The sequence below is a fragment of the Periophthalmus magnuspinnatus genome, chromosome 22 (genome assembly GCF_009829125.3).
Source record: "Periophthalmus magnuspinnatus isolate fPerMag1 chromosome 22, fPerMag1.2.pri, whole genome shotgun sequence".
NCBI classification, from domain to species: domain Eukaryota; kingdom Metazoa; phylum Chordata; class Actinopteri; order Gobiiformes; family Gobiidae; genus Periophthalmus; species Periophthalmus magnuspinnatus.
In genome coordinates, this window is record NC_047147.1 from 16,892,755 (window position 1) to 16,908,241 (window position 15,487).

The 15,487-nt window shown below is 40.1% G+C and overlaps 3 protein-coding genes across 3 annotated transcripts in view; 2 read left to right on the forward strand and 1 right to left on the reverse strand.

Annotated features, from left to right (window-relative positions):
- The window catches only part of rps6kl1 (ribosomal protein S6 kinase-like 1), a 29,247-nt gene that overhangs the window by 11,237 nt on the left and 2,523 nt on the right, over nt 1-15,487 (forward strand).
- On the forward strand, nt 5,194-8,674 carry LOC117390814 (protein angel homolog 1-like). The gene is given in 12 exon segments (XM_055231026.1): nt 5,194-5,293; nt 5,842-6,563; nt 6,565-6,652; nt 6,725-6,960; nt 7,038-7,071; nt 7,074-7,106; nt 7,178-7,620; nt 7,689-7,830; nt 7,903-8,013; nt 8,086-8,116; nt 8,187-8,350; nt 8,413-8,674. Coding segments are annotated over 12 exon segments (2,235 nt in total). The 5' UTR covers nt 5,194-5,226; the 3' UTR covers nt 8,577-8,674.
- LOC117389999 (tubulinyl-Tyr carboxypeptidase 1-like) lies at nt 10,113-14,660 on the reverse strand. The gene is made up of 8 exons (XM_033987637.1): nt 14,439-14,660; nt 14,065-14,153; nt 12,669-12,725; nt 12,278-12,352; nt 11,467-11,847; nt 10,653; nt 10,315-10,421; nt 10,113-10,185 (listed from the first exon to the last, which is right to left on the reverse strand). Exons 1-8 carry the CDS (start codon nt 14,658-14,660, stop codon nt 10,113-10,115), a joined length of 1,005 nt encoding a protein of 334 aa, XP_033843528.1.

Below are 15,487 nucleotides of genomic sequence, written 5' to 3' on the forward strand. Positions count from 1 at the left end.
TGTGACTGTGACTTTTTTAATACTGATACCTGCTCAAATGAGGATTTAGTTTCAATGCTTGTTTTAGTATCGATTCATTTTCAATTTCTTTTGACAGCCCTACTTCTTAGCGTCTTTATCCACACGCTTCTTAACTTTCTTCTTCTTGCCTTTCTTCTTAGGTTTGCCCTCTGGTGGTTTAGGGTTCAGAGCCGGTCTGGATCTGGTGAGGGTTGAGTGCCGGCTCATCTCTGGGTCGGAGTGAGCGCCCTGAGCAGAGATGGACTTCCCCCTGGACATGAGCGGAGAATCATCCAGCAGGTTGGGCTGCGAGTAGGACCTCATGGCTGGGGAACTGGTGGGCCGGTAGTGGGTGCTGCTTCCTAGCATGGGCAGGTGGACATGGTCATTGCTGAGGTAACGGCTGCTGTGGGACATGACAATGTGGTGCCAGGAGCTGAGGGGGGTGGCGGAGAAGGGCTGGGGGCCGCTAGGGTCCTCTTTGCCAGTGCCTGGGGACATAACCATAGAGCCGTGTGGGGTGACTGCCTCCACTGCGGTCTGGAAGGTCTTCAGTATGCGGTCACTCTTCTGCTTCTCCTTCTTCTGCCTGGACTCAACCTTCTTCAGATGGCGGCGGTGGTCCCTCATCATTTGTTTTCTAGTGTCGGCAAGACCCCTGCAAAAGTAAAGAAATTATAAGAGACATGAGGTTATTATAGACCAATAAATAACCCACTTAATTATGTTTAGTTGGCTATCTCAGTACATTTGACACAGTAATCATATTTAAAAATAAAGTGATATGTAAGCTCCCTGGCCATATGCATGTTTTGACCAAAAGAAATAGTTAAACATTTGACTGTATATTGGGCCAATGAATCAATCAGTCTTTTAGTCAACCAAAATTTGTAAAAGTTGACTACTATTTTATATGGAACAACTGCAGAGGAGATAGAGCAAGTTAGCTGAAAGTTAAGGAAGTGATGCATACAAGACACATTTAAATATACTGTTCCCTAGTACTTTTGTATAATGGTGTGAGTTGGTTGTGAGTGCACTCTGGGTCACATACATGGACAAATGGGTAAAGATTTTGAGAGCTTTTGCTTTGCCACTGTCCCCTTTAGTTGACCACTGGCCTAGTATAGTCCAGCTCCTCACCTGTAGTCTACAATCCCTGTCTTGTCACGGTCAAGCCTCTGAATCAAGTCCTCTATCTGGTACCGATCCAAAGGAATGGTGGATTGCTATATAAATATAAAATAGATAATCATGAATAATAGTTTAAAAAAAATTGATGGCACAACAAAAAGACATTAAATGCTAAACCTGTACAGCCTTCCGGAACTCAGCAACAGGAACCCTCATGGTGCCATCTTTGTCAATGTTTCGGAAGAAGTCCCAAAGACGCAGCTTACGCTCATCCAAATAATCCTTAAAGAAACATTTTTAAAAAGTTATAATAAACAAGATTACAGGGTAAGTGACAAATGTATATATCAACACACCTGGATGACTTTCATGGGATCCACACGTTTTGGAGGCTTCTTTGCAATAAAGCCCCCAACCCCACCATACTGAACATCCAGACTGGGGTGCTCCTGGCATGTCAGCTCCAACAGGTGCACAAAGTTCTCATTTACAAGCACATTCTGCAATGAAGAAATATAAAAAACAGTTTTAATATAAATCACCACATGCAACATATTACAATTATTAATTCATACTAGGGTTGCACAGTATATCAAAATCAAATTGATATCACAGTTAGATGTTGTGGCAGTTATCAAATCTCAAAGTCTGCTATTATTTAGATAATAGAATTTTCTCTGGAAAGAACAACATATCCCTGTCTTTTCATAGAAAATTGTTGTTCAAAATTGTTGTACAAGTTTGGACCTCTACAAACATGTTCTTAAATACATTCTTGTATTAGTTTATCTGTTCATATTTTAGTCTTCTTTCAAATGTTAATGCCCCTGGAGTTGTGTACAGTGTGCACTGAACAGAATCCTACTTTTGAAACACATATCGCAGATCTTATTGCAGTACTTATATTTTTCCCCCCAAATCTTGCAGCCCTATATCATACAATGCTGACTTACACTTATATTGATTTCCTCCAAAGCACTTCTCAGGGAGTACTTCACTACATTGACCAGTGCAAGTGCTCCCTCTACTGTTATAGAGTTGTAGGACAGCTGTTGATGGAAAACACATTAAAATATTTGACTTGATGTATCCACAGCTATATTAATAATATATGTTTACTATAGAGCCAGCCCACCAGCAGAACCCGCAGTGTGTCATTGAACTCCAGACCTTTGCAGAGCATGCCCACACCCTCATTTGTCAGACGATTGTTGTTTAGGTTGAGGTGAACCAAGGTGTTATTGAATTTGAGTGCTTCTCCCATGGCCAGGGCTCCTTCATTTCCAAATCCATTCCATGAAAGGTCGAGATGTTTCAGCATTGTGTTCACCTAAAATTGTAAAAAAAAAAAAAATAGAACATATAAAGTACGGTACAACAGGGCATGGGTATATAAACTCAAACATCATTGCCCTTCCATTTAGCATCTTTGACAAATATGAATAAAGGTCAGAGTTTTTTGTTTTTTTTTATTTATTTATTTTATCCGTTGTAGAAAAGAAAATTATATATATATATATATATATATATATATATATATATATATATATATATATATATATATATATATATATATATATATATATATATATATATATATATATATATATATATATATATATATATATATATATATATATATATATATATATATATAAATAAAGCCGCTGTAGTGTACATTGCAGTACCAAGTGATGAGATCATCAGGAAAAAGGAACATGAGAAACTAGAGAAATACCAGGGGCTCAAAGAAGAGCTGAAGAAGGCCTGGAAAGTGAAGGCATCAGTGGTACCCATGGTCATCGCTCAGGGCAGTGACCCCCAAACTGGAGGAGTGAAAACAGCAAATCCCAGGAAAAACATCAGACATCTCAGTCCAGAAAAGTGCAGTACTAGGAACAGCAAAGATACTGTGCAGAACCCTCAAGCTCCCAGGCCTGTGGTAGGGAACCCAAGCATGGAAAAAAGGATGAGACCACCCACAGAGGGTGAGGATGTGATTTTTCACTGATATCTGTTGCCCAAAAACTTTTGTGAAACACTAGAGCCCTTGATGGGCCTTTGTCTCCAAAATTACAATGTTAAATCAGGAGCCCTCCCTCACCTTTAGCCCTGCAGAAAGGGCCACAGCTCCTTTCATTCGAAGGCAGTTCCAACTTAGATCCAGCACCTCAAGTCCCTCATTGTTGGCTGAAAAATATTTATATATAAATTGTTTGATGCTTAAAACAAGGAAGAAAGTCGCCGCAAGTCATCATTACCTAAAAGATGTCCCAAGTGCTCCCCTCCTTTTCCACAGAACTCATTGTGACTCAAGTCCAGCTCCTTTATCCTGGAGTTAGTCTGAATTTAAAAATAAAATAAACTGATCATTTAGTAATTCATTCATAATAAGAGGCTGATATTACTGTCAATGACTTACTGACAAAGCATCTGCAAAGTATTTGCCATCCTCATCGATAAAACCATTTCCTAATGAAAAAAGTTCAGTTCAGTATCATACAAACCAAAAGATGTGAATGGGAAGAGATTATTTACCTGACAGTTTTATAGATTTCAGAGAAATATTGTCCAGTAACAAGTTTGCAACATACTGCGCTCCTGTGCTCAGCAGACTGTTTTGAGATAAATCCTGTAAAAGATGAGAGCACTGATGGTAGTCTTAAAATATGAAGCATTATTGTGATCTCTAGTCGCAGCTCCCGTGCACTACATACCACATGTTGAATCGTGAAATTAGCCCTCAGCATCTCCACCACGTATTTGGCTCCTTCAGCCAGTATGCCATTGTCAGCCAATTCCAGTTTGTTGATCTTCATGTCAGTCTGAAACAGGTTTGTGCATGTGTTGATTTGTTGGGGTTTAGGCTATTAATTACAGATTTAACTGTTAGTAGTAACTCACCACAAGGGCAATAGCAATAGCCTTGCAGCCCAAAGGCCCCAGCCCATGGTGGCTGAGGTTAACTGTTGTGGATCGAAGAGTTCTCAAAAAGTAAGATACTGGCACCACACCCAGCAGTCTGCATGCCTCCAGGTACACTTCAGCAGTGCTCATTTCCTTATTGCCATCTTCATTTTCTGATTATGAGTAGGATAGATGTTATTATTTATCACACATCTTATCCATATTAATGACCTCCTAGTTGTATAAAACTTAAATTTGTTTAATTTGATTTAAATTGTGCCTTTCATTTCCTTTATACTTTGTTCCTTTGTCACAACTCCCCCTGCCCCTCTGTTACCTCTCCCACCGCTACCACCAGTCACTCATATGACATAGCCTACAATACAAGGTATACAAGTATCTGGCCTAAGGAGACAACTATTGGTCTGAGGGGATATTTAACCACCAACCTTTTCAGTTTGTTCGATTTTGGAACAAATCCTCTAAGCAGCAGCCATTGTGCTAATAACAAAATTATTAAACCCGAAATTTAAATAGATAAATAACAATGGTACCCACTTACCCTCTGACTCTAGGTCTGTTTCAAACTCATTCTGGGCCCAACTCGCGTCAGTAGGTGATGCACAGTCTTCATCTTGTACACTTAGGGACTCAAAAGATAGCATGATTTGGAGTCTCAGGGTATGGTATCACAAAGAAGTATTCTGACAAACGTCCCCTATTTCTAGTTATCCTCTCCATGAGAATAAACACTAACAAATAAAGTAGGAGTAGACAGCAATGTTCACAAAGTAATTTTACACCCAAGGTAACATGTGGCGCCCCATTAATTATGAAGAGGCCAGTGGTTGGCAACAGAAGGCAGGCTACTATACACATGATAAACACAAAAACAATGTAGGCTGTAATAATCACTAAATAGGCCTACATTTATTTCACATCATATTTCCCATGATATTACATATTATCTATTTGTCTGTATTGAACAGTTAGTGCGTAATAGTGATAAAGTGCATAAAGTATTATATATCTTCTAAGCCCCACTCTTATACCGCGACATTTGTTTTTATGCTTTTCAGAGTCACATACATATCCATACTCTGACCTTTGGACTAAGACAGGTTTGGATCAGGTTCTGTTTGGACGCGAAACCATTTGGCGCATGCGCAGTCTCATGTTAGAATCATGATTGGTACCCTGCTTTTCTATGGACTTTACCCGTTGTCACGGTACCTGGCGCGTCGACAGACAGGTAATTTATTAACAATATGATTCCCTCCCATGTCTTTGTCACTGTATTCTGGGCTGTGAGTCCAAATCTTTGTTCAAAACAACCTGCGTGTTCCAGTTCCCGTGAGGGTGCCCGAGGCTAACTGCTGCTAGCGTTTAACACGCCGTTAACTCTATGGCGCTGACTTCTGTCAGAGCAGTGCCAAACTCTGACAAACTCACTGCCAAACTCTGACAAACTCACTGCCAAACTCTGACAAACTCAACGTTAGGTCAGTGCCAAACAAACAGAACTGTGCGATCTCTAACAACGCCGATTGCACTTGCCTTTAGAGAAGGCATGTTATTGTTATGGTATTTTGTGAAATATTATTATTTTTTCTTTTTTTCTTTTTTTTTTTTTGCCTCCCCTTGGTTATTATATGTTTAATGCCATACTATGGAGCAATCTAGTCAAAGCAATAACGTCTCCATGGAGACAAGCAGCGAACCCTCCACCATAGGATTTTATTAACCATATGGTTCCCAGTATGATTATGTTCTTGTTTTATGTTGATGCTGATCTTGCAGAGCCCTCGCAGAAGGATCCCGCTCCTGCACGAGTTAATGGCACAGCAGTGGGTGATGGTGGTGGTGTCGTCACAGCCGGTCAGTTTACCCATTGTCAAACAGCCCGACTGGAGAAGCAGCTCCCTTCATGTCGAGGGTCATGCGAAGCGGTGGAGGAAAGGATGAGTGTACAATGTGAGGAAGATACCAAATGTGAGACAGACACAGAACAAGGTTTGACAGTTCTATTACACCAAAAGTCAAGTCAAGACCAGACTTCACTGACAATGGCACCTGAAAATTTGCGAGAGGTACAATATGAAGTGAAGGCTTTTAAACAAGAGGACATAGAAGCTGCTCCGGTGTGTGAGCAAAACAACAATAAAGGACTTTTATTTCCAGTGCCTACCCCAGAGGAGCCAGTAAGTACTATCCCACAGGAAGCATTTAGTACTACCCCAGAGAATGCGGTTTGTGAGCAACTTGAGCTTCTTGCTTCACCTGAAGGCAGCACACTTGAAGTCCAGTTTGTTCAGAATAGTGCAGTGAGCCCATCAGCCCCTCCTGCTGGGGGATCAGAGTGCTGGGATGACTACATTGCAGTTATTGATGCCTCAAGTAAAAACATAGATGAAAGCTGCTCCATTGTGTGTCTGGTACCTCCTGACTGTAGTTCTCAGACTGACATATCCTTTGCTGGACAACAGCCCACACAGCCAGGGTATCATTTTGCTGTGGGTCCTAGGCCTGACAAATGAAGTCCATTGTCCTCTGTGGCAGTATCCAACACCCAGCTATTATCCTACAATGGAGCACACCCCACCTTTTGAAGGTAGGAAAATGCAGCACATTTCGTTTGTGCTTGTTTGGTAATTAAATGTAACTTTTCATGATTTTCTATTAGTAATGTGGAGGGTGTGGGAGGACATAGAAGACAGTTCTGCTGCAGACACACCAGCACTGGTACCCTTCCCCTTCACAATGACCAAAATGAACTTCACTGTCATGTCCTACAACATACTCAGTCAGGACCTGCTGGAAGCAAACCAGGACCTATACACACATTGCCCCCTGGAGGTACTGGAGTGGAGTTACCGCTCTCGATTGCTTCTTGAGGAAATACGGAACTGGGTGCCAGACGTAAGTTAGGTTGTAGTGACAAGGTAGTTACACCCATTGGTAATGGTGCTAATGATTGGTCAATGGTTTTGTTACAGATTCTGTGTCTACAAGAAGTGCAGGAAAACCACTTTATCAACAGTTTTATCCAATGTTGACTCAGATGGGTTAGTTCTATCATGTTAGCATTACTATGGTATACAAAAGAAACCCATAACATAGCATTTGTTTCCTGCAGGGTACAATTGTGTATATAAGCGGCGCACAGGCACTAAGACAGATGGCTGTGCTACATGTTACCGCAGCAGCTGCTTTGCTGAATTATCCATCATCGAGGTGGAGTATTTCAGGCCCGAGATAGAGCTGCTGGACCGGCACAATGTGGCCATTATAGTGCTGCTTCGACCAATAGTTGTCCAGGGGTCCAAGATCAAGGCACAAGGCCCTCCTCTGTGTGTGGCAAACACTCACCTGCTCTTTAACCCCAGAAGGGGGGATATTAAACTGGCACAACTAGCTATACTTCTTGCGGAAATGGATAAAGTTGTCCAGTCTTGTAAAAGAAAGGGGGAAGACTGTAACATAATCTTGTGTGGGGATTTTAACTCTATCCCTCACACACCCCTGTATCAGCTGATCACAAAAGGGGAGCTCTATTTCCAAGGTCTTCCAGCATGGATGGTAGGTGATGCTACACAAATTCATTCAAATACATGAATAAAAGGTTACTATGTTATGTGTCCTTTCAGATTTCAGGGCAGGAGGATCTGTCATACAAATCCCATGTTTATAGACTCTATGCTCCTCTGTGGCCAAACACACTTAGAATCAGTGACTCTTGCCAGTACACTTCAGCGAATAAGGACTTGGAGAAGGACCAGAACACAGCAGGTCCTGTCTGAACTGCTTCAAAGAGCATTACCACTCTATTTTTAGTTTGTTATACTTGTGTCCTTTTTATAGGAACCCGTCAATACAGTCACGAGTTTCTTCTACAGCTGCGCTTCTGCTCAGCTGCCTGTCAACGACCATCAGATTTGGAGATGATCCCAGGAGTGACTGACGTCACACCAGGTACAGTAATAAATAACTCATAAACTCATTCACTCTGGGTAAGATTATATTTATATGTTATTTTATCTACAGATGTTTTGAAAGCCCAGTCTACCACCCAGAGGTCAGCACAGTGCTTTGATCAGTATACTGTTTGTGAGTAGTGGCTGTACTCACTATTACTTTGTATTCAGGTTTAGACATTCCCTGAGTCATGGGTTAGACCTGCAGTCAGTCTATAAGCATGTACTTCCAGGCTCAGGTAATGCTGAAGTTACAACGCTACACTCTCAGGTGGGGGCAACAGTGGACTACATCTTCTTCTCTCCCAAACTCCCCTCAAACACAGAGGAGCAAGGTAGGAACATACCTAGTTTAGAATGAAGCAACTTTGTTTGACTTTTATATTTGTATTATCAGGAGATGCCAGCTTTGCGAGCAGCGGTTTGAAAGCGATTGGCTGCCTCTCTCTCCTATCAGAGGATGTACTGTGGTCAGTGAATGGTCTCCCTAATCACATGTTTCCCTCTGACCACCTAAGCCTTTTGGCAAAATTCCAAGTGAACATCATTGCAAGAACATAATGAAGAAATGCCAGACCATAATGAAGAAGACAGTGCCTTAAAGAAAGATTGTTTTTGTGCCTTGAAATGTTTTTTATTTGAGTTAAATTGGTTAAAAGAATTGCAGATTTGACTGTGTAATTAGGTTTTGTAAAGTGTCAAAACTGTACTAACTAAAGATAATATTTTGTCAATAATGTCTTGAGTGGTTTAAATTATGTTTTAGAGAAAGTACTCATGCAGGTTCATCTAGATACTTAAGATGTTTAACCACATGCAATAAAGGTTTTCATATTTTTATTCACTTTTTGACTCTTATTGCTAGTTCTTTGGCTGAGTCTACTCCAAGTACATAAGGAAGCACATGTCTTAGAGTCTGTTTATATGTGGTATAGATGTGTCAAAATAATGTCAGCCTGGATTGTTTTATTTGATTCATCTCCCTTCAGAAAATGTATAGCTGCTTTGATGAGACTTTGTAGTTAATTGGTTTAAAACAGGAGGAAGCAGAGGATAGACCAGGGAAGGTATAATGCCTGAGAAGAGAACAGATAAAGAAGCAGCTCTTTTGCATGACATTTCGCAGTATGTTTGATATCTGAATCTTTCCAAAAATGGATTCAAATCTTCTTCCCCATCTTTACTAAAAACAGCCACCCTTTACGCTTACATGCTCTGGAGAATGTCTTTAGCTACATGCAGTGGGTTGTTCTTTTTTCTTTTAAAAGTAAGATACAGTTTTTTGACTGAGACTAGCAACCAAAAATTAATTTTATGCCAATCTCAGATACAATTAAAAGGAACCAGTAGGTAATACTTTATTGAAATAAAGTAGATACAAAAATGTCTATAGTCTACAGTGAAAACATGTATAAGTATGGAAAGCCACAGATGGGACAATACTGAAGGAGGTAATTCAAAACCTACAATAAAAGATATACAAAGTGCCACGAAATTGATACCACTTAAGGCAAGGAACAAATCAATAACGGGTTTTAAATAAACATTCAAGACAAAATGGTTACATTAGTACATAATACATTAGTTCAATCAATCAGTATCAATACCTGGGCTACAAAAAATGACATTGCCTTTTCACATTGTTTATCTTCCTACTTCTAAATTGTCAAAAGCATCTACAGAAGGTCCTTTATCTCCCTCAAGGGTTCAAGGCACAGGGGTTTACAGACTACTATATGAGCAGTTGATCAGTAGAAACAACATTAAACACATTTGCACACTAACTGTAAACCAAAGTTGATTGCATTGCAGAGGAGCTATTGGAGCTTATACTGAAAATATTCAATGAAAAGGAAAAACATCTAGAAGCACATTAACACTGAATCATTGGTACATTTGTGTCTTTTTCCTAGCATCCACAAGGTACCATATTTTTTAAAATCCCAAAACCCCCCAAGTCCTCGGAAAAACTCAAGACACGATAATTTAGTTGCAGAGGAAAGGGTTGCTGGTGACCTATTCAAAACAGTGCTTTGTGAATAAGCCAATGTGCATAAAAAAAAACTTCCTTTCAAAAATAAATACAGGTATTTAAATTCAGACACGAATCTGATAAGCATTTATGTCCCCAGAAGATTGTTGATCCAAAACCTTCTTCTCAGCTGAAGGACTGTAAGAAACCAAACAAGACTTACTATTGCAAGTTTAAAAGACAATTCTTATACTGTAAAATGGTAAACAATGCATGATTTTATAGCAAGAAAAAAAACATTAGATCTGAATTTTAGAGAGCACATACCGCCTCTCCACTCTGCTTATCCTGCGCATGGGACTGCCCGGGCCTTTGAGGGGAGAACCCATGCTGTTTTTCCTGTCTTTGGTGGGGGACGGAGGAGGCTTTCCGATCTAAAACATGACATAGACACAAAACATAAGTCATATTTTAAACTCAAAGTATTGCACAATCTACTGTAGTAAGAAGCATCAGCACATTCTAGACTAGAGCAGACGCGTTCTTAATGTGATTGTGTAAAGCACTCAGCACTGAACGATCAGCTATTGATGTAGTGAAGCAGCCATGGGTGACACAGAGCAGAGCCGGATGAAGCCATCACATTAAGTTTATGATACGGAAACTCTCAGCATCCAAGGCTGGATGCATTAGTTAGACTGAGAAGTGATGAGAGGGTAGTTAACTGCAGGCTCCTTATTGTCATCACCCATGTCACAAATTATGTTGTGATTACATTAACACATGAATTGAGTGCTCATAATTTAACCTACATATAAATGTGGATTAATTTTAGGAAGTGTTGCTGTAAATGAATGGTAAAGCAAGATTCATATTCAGGATATTTGAATTTGCAATTTTTAAACATATGTTTGGCTGTTGTTGTTTTCTAATAATATGAAGTCCTATGCAGATGCAAAACATTTAGCCAATAGCCATTTAGACCATTTAGCATTTTTACCACCATACTATTCAATACTAAGATTAATAGTAGGGGCGACAGTGGCTCAGAGGTTAGAGCAGTGGTATCCAACCGAAATGTCGGAAGACTGATTCCTGCTCGGACCAAGTTCTGATGTTGTATCCTTAGGCAAGACACTTCACCTACCTTGCCTAGTATGAAGGGTGGTGGTGTGTGTGTGAGTGATTGGTGGTGGTTGGAGAGACTAATGGCGCAGCATTGGCAGCTTCTGCCACTGCTTTCATTAGCAGCTCATCATTGAGTGTGGAGTGAATGAATAATGACTAGATAATCATTTGAACATGTATCAACAGTGGACCTGAATGTTTTAGAATGTCCCTCATGCATATCAGAATTAGTATCAGACAGCTTCATAATATTAAACAAACTACCGGTACTAATATTTTGCATTGAAACTGACATTATGAGTCTTGTGTTTGAATTTTTGTACTGTGACAACACTACTTATAATAGTGTACTTGAGCCTCATGTCCCGCGTATGTCTCTCCAGCTCTCTCCTTAGCTCTTCTTTGCTCAGCTTGTCTAGGTCCAGGATGGAGTGTTTCCATTCAATCTGCTCCACACTGTGCGGGTCATGAGACACATACTGGCCTATCCTGACCTTGCGCAGGGTGTGCCAGTAGCTCCTGTATGCCCCTTGGAACTCCTGCAGCAGGTCCATAAGGGTCCGGAACTCAAGCGGCTTGAACATGAGTTCGTCTCTGCGGCTCATTCCCAGAGCTCCAAACCGGCCCCCGCTGTGGACCCCCAGCACGATGTGGTGGAAGTGGTTCCCTGAGAACTGGGACTTAAAGCTGAGAGGGAAGCGCTCCACTCCAGGTATGTTGTTGGTGAGATAACTTTGGCAGCAAGGGTCAAGGAAAAAGTAAAGATGTATTTAGTGATTAGATATATAAAATGTATAATACAGCAATTCATGTGCAAAATCAACATCGTCTGTAATGAAAAACTATTTTAAAAGACAGTAAAAAGGCAGTTGGTATATCTGAATATTAATCCAAAAAGATATAGAGATTTTTCATTCATATTGCACCCCTAGATGTATAATAATAAGTTTTCCATTGTTCTTGTATTTTCATATGAAAATCTTAGCTGCTAGGTTATGTTGTAGTAGGAAAAAGAAGGTGACTACATAAACCCGTTCCTTAATGAATCCATTTAAGTGCAGCTGAGTTGAGTGAACAATACTGATTTTAAAGTCTCTTCAGGACCTTTTAGAAAAAATAAAAAATAAAGCAGATCTAGTAGATCTGCTTTTTCATAGGATACATTCCCAAGATTACAGCCTCCAGACACTTGATAGGCAGGGCCTCACGTGTCATCTCCTTAGCAATGTCCATTAACCTGTGAAGACAACATTTAAACAACAATTTTTATTTGGTATATTATATTCCACCATATTTTGCTGTTCAATGCTTGTTACTGGTTTATGCAGCAGATACATTTCCATAACATGGTTGTAATTAAATCTGGCGTTATTAAATTTGATAGACTGAGACCAGAAACAATTTCAAGTCATTTGCTCCATATTTAGTAACACTGATTTACCATTTTCACAAGCCTGGGGGAACTGGTGGGCAACAGTTGAGTAGCATGCATCTGACAACTGTAACAACAAACACAGCTTCTATGACAGAAGGATACAAACAGAAGTGCTTACGCGGTTAAAGGGCGGCTCTTCTTGATTTCAAAAAATTGTGTTCCAGTGTGATTGTACCTGGAGGTTTTATAGTTAAGAGTTTCACACACATTTCAAAGTGCAAAATACCATTCAAAATTTTATCATGTTTACTGTTGTCATACGGTCAATCAAAGTTGCTCAGTTTCAAAAGTGCATTGGAGCCTTTGTCACCTATGTTTCCCTATGGAGACAAGCAGGTGACACAACCACTCCAAGTCACAGGTCTGATCTGTGGAGAGGCAAGCCTGTTCACAGTAAAAAAAAGTTTTTCAAGGTAATGTTTTGGCAATTAAAACATCTGTAATAAAATAATGCAAGCTAACTAAACATACTTTGGAACTTTCAAAGTAAAAATAATTATATCTTCTTGGAGACAGCCAGGTGGCAGACACTCCCCCAGAAAAGTTACTTAGTGCACCTTTAAGTAATCACAAAGACGATCTTAAAATAGCATTTGGTTGTGAGCTTTGTAGGAGACGCAAGTGCTTATTGTAAGTGGAAATAGGAGAGGCAGTGGCCAGAGCTATAACATCGCTTGGTGTCTGTTGCCAAGGATAAAACAGTCCAGGCAAAAGTAAACTGCTGTAATTTTAGCATATGAAAATAGTATTATGATTGTGTGAGAAGAAACTGAGAGGAACAATGTCTAACTCATAGTAAACCTTGTGATTTTTGGGTGTTCAGTCATGTGAGTGCTCTGGGAAAGGAGCATAGGCTATATATAGGATTAAAGATTTATATATACAGTCTTTAGGAAGAAAGCAAAATAGATCTGAGGAAGTGTAGAGTGGATAGATTATGAGATGCACTGAAAATATATGAGGAGTACTCTGTTATATTTATAAATGATTAATAATGGATGGATTTCTGCTATGCTGACTGCATTTTTTGCAGTCAATGTGGCCTACTTTTTTACCTTGGGCCAGTATTACGCCAACAATACACACTTAATCTGAAATCAATGAGACGCAGTACTGTTATAGGCCTGTCACAATAAGTACTATATTGACTTATCGTTCAATATATGAAAGCTGGAAAATTATTTTTTGGGGCTTAATGTTTATCATGTGTACAATTTCTTTGAAAAAGTGGTAAGTATTTTTGTTATTTGAGCTGTAGCGGGTAGAATAAGTGACTTCGATGGCTAATTACTGCTTCATTCTGTTATTTGTTGCAGCTCAGGCATTTTAACCAGACTGTCTATTTAAAAATGGCTTACTGGAATTACTCTTGCATTATTGTTATTGTGTCAGTGGCAAAAAATTGTCTCAGTATTATTTATCGTTATACATCTCTGTAGCGATATATCATGCTTCAAAATTTGTTAGTGTGACAGGCCCACTGTAATATTTATGTCAAGTAACTGAAAGGATACTGCAAATCCCTGATGTACTTCTGTATGGCTTCCAGGCGCTGTGAGATGGTGGTGGTAGGCTGGTATGTAGGCACACTTGGTATTGGAATCTGGAAGACAGAGAATCCATACAATTCCATTATGGATGTACAATCCCAATATTCATAGAGGGAGAATGGGGTGTTGTCTGACTACTGTGCTTTAGATAAGTGGGAATAGAATGTGTTCAGTGTGTGAAAGTGACATTTTGACTTGGTTTATTGGCGTAAACTTAATATCCAGATTCAACATTTGATAAGTCTGCCTCATCCCACCCTCCATTCCTTTTTGTTCATGAAGTTCACACCAGCTTGACTTTAACTGACTAATGAGATAGCAGACGTTATCCACTTTACCTTAGGCAGGTCAGTGGCACCCCGGATGCTCTTGCCTAAATCCTCTCCCGATGGATGAATCCGGGCCACATGTCGCCACATCCTCTCCCAAGTCTCCTCGTCCAAAGGGAAGCCTCCTCGGTTGACATAGAAGGGCACCCCTCCATCCCGCATGTCCTCTTCCCCTTCATCCTCTTGTTCCTCGTCTCTCTCGTCCAATGAACCCACGGCTGTCCTCAGCATCCCTCCAGTCCTGTTCCTGACTGATTTCTCTCACTGATAATCCGCTGCAGATTCCAGGTTTAAGTAGCCAGCTCCAGCAGATGCCCAGCAGCACATGACAGGTATAGGCAGGAGGAGGACGCTCCAGAGAAGTCCCAGTCAAGTTGGATCAGCTGAAGATGGGACACTGTTTAGGATCTCAATAGCAGAGTTGCACTTAATAGCAATAGCAAATGAGGCATTTATAAATATGGTTTTGGATTAAAATTCAATAAGACCTAAGGTAATGTAGACCCTGTTTTATGACTCCACCGTGTATATCACCGCAGAAGCCCATCAACCCAACGCCTTCATTCTCCTAACAAGATAAGGCTAATTAGACAAGACGGTAAAGGAGGCTTACAAATGCCCAGTGTCGTTAGAGGTCATTCAAACTGTAAATATCGCCAATCACCGCAGTGGTCCGTCTCCTCTTCATTCCCTCCCGTCCTGTCCGTGGTTTCTCTTCAGTATCTCCCTTCTTGAGAGGCGGCTCATTGTTCATGCAGATGCTCCAACCTTCAGCGACAACGCTCAGACACTCCCTGACACTGCGCATGCGCAATAGCTAACGGTTTCTCAGACGTGCCAAATGTTGCATTCAAGTGCTTTTTTAATAATGGAATGAAGCAGTAATAGATCAAAACAAAACTGCATCACTAAATATTACATACAGTAAATCAATACTGTTGGCAGTCGCATGTAAAAGTATATTTATTCAACTCAAACCATAGATTTCACAATAATCGAAAACACTGCAAAAACAAATTGTAGAGATGTGAAACATTATTTACTTATTTACAGATAAA

Coding starts and splice junctions, on each gene's coding strand:
- LOC117389999 (XM_033987637.1), bottom strand. CDS start 14,660: ATGCTGAGGACAGCCGTGGGTTCATTGGACGAGAGAGACGAGGAACAA. Junction 12,353..12,668: donor AAGAGCCGCCCTTTAACCGC/GTAAGCACTTCT, acceptor TTGTCTTCACAG/GTTAATGGACATTGCTAAGG. Junction 11,848..12,277: donor GAGGCTGTAATCTTGGGAAT/GTATCCTATGAA, acceptor TTGCTGCCAAAG/TTATCTCACCAACAACATAC.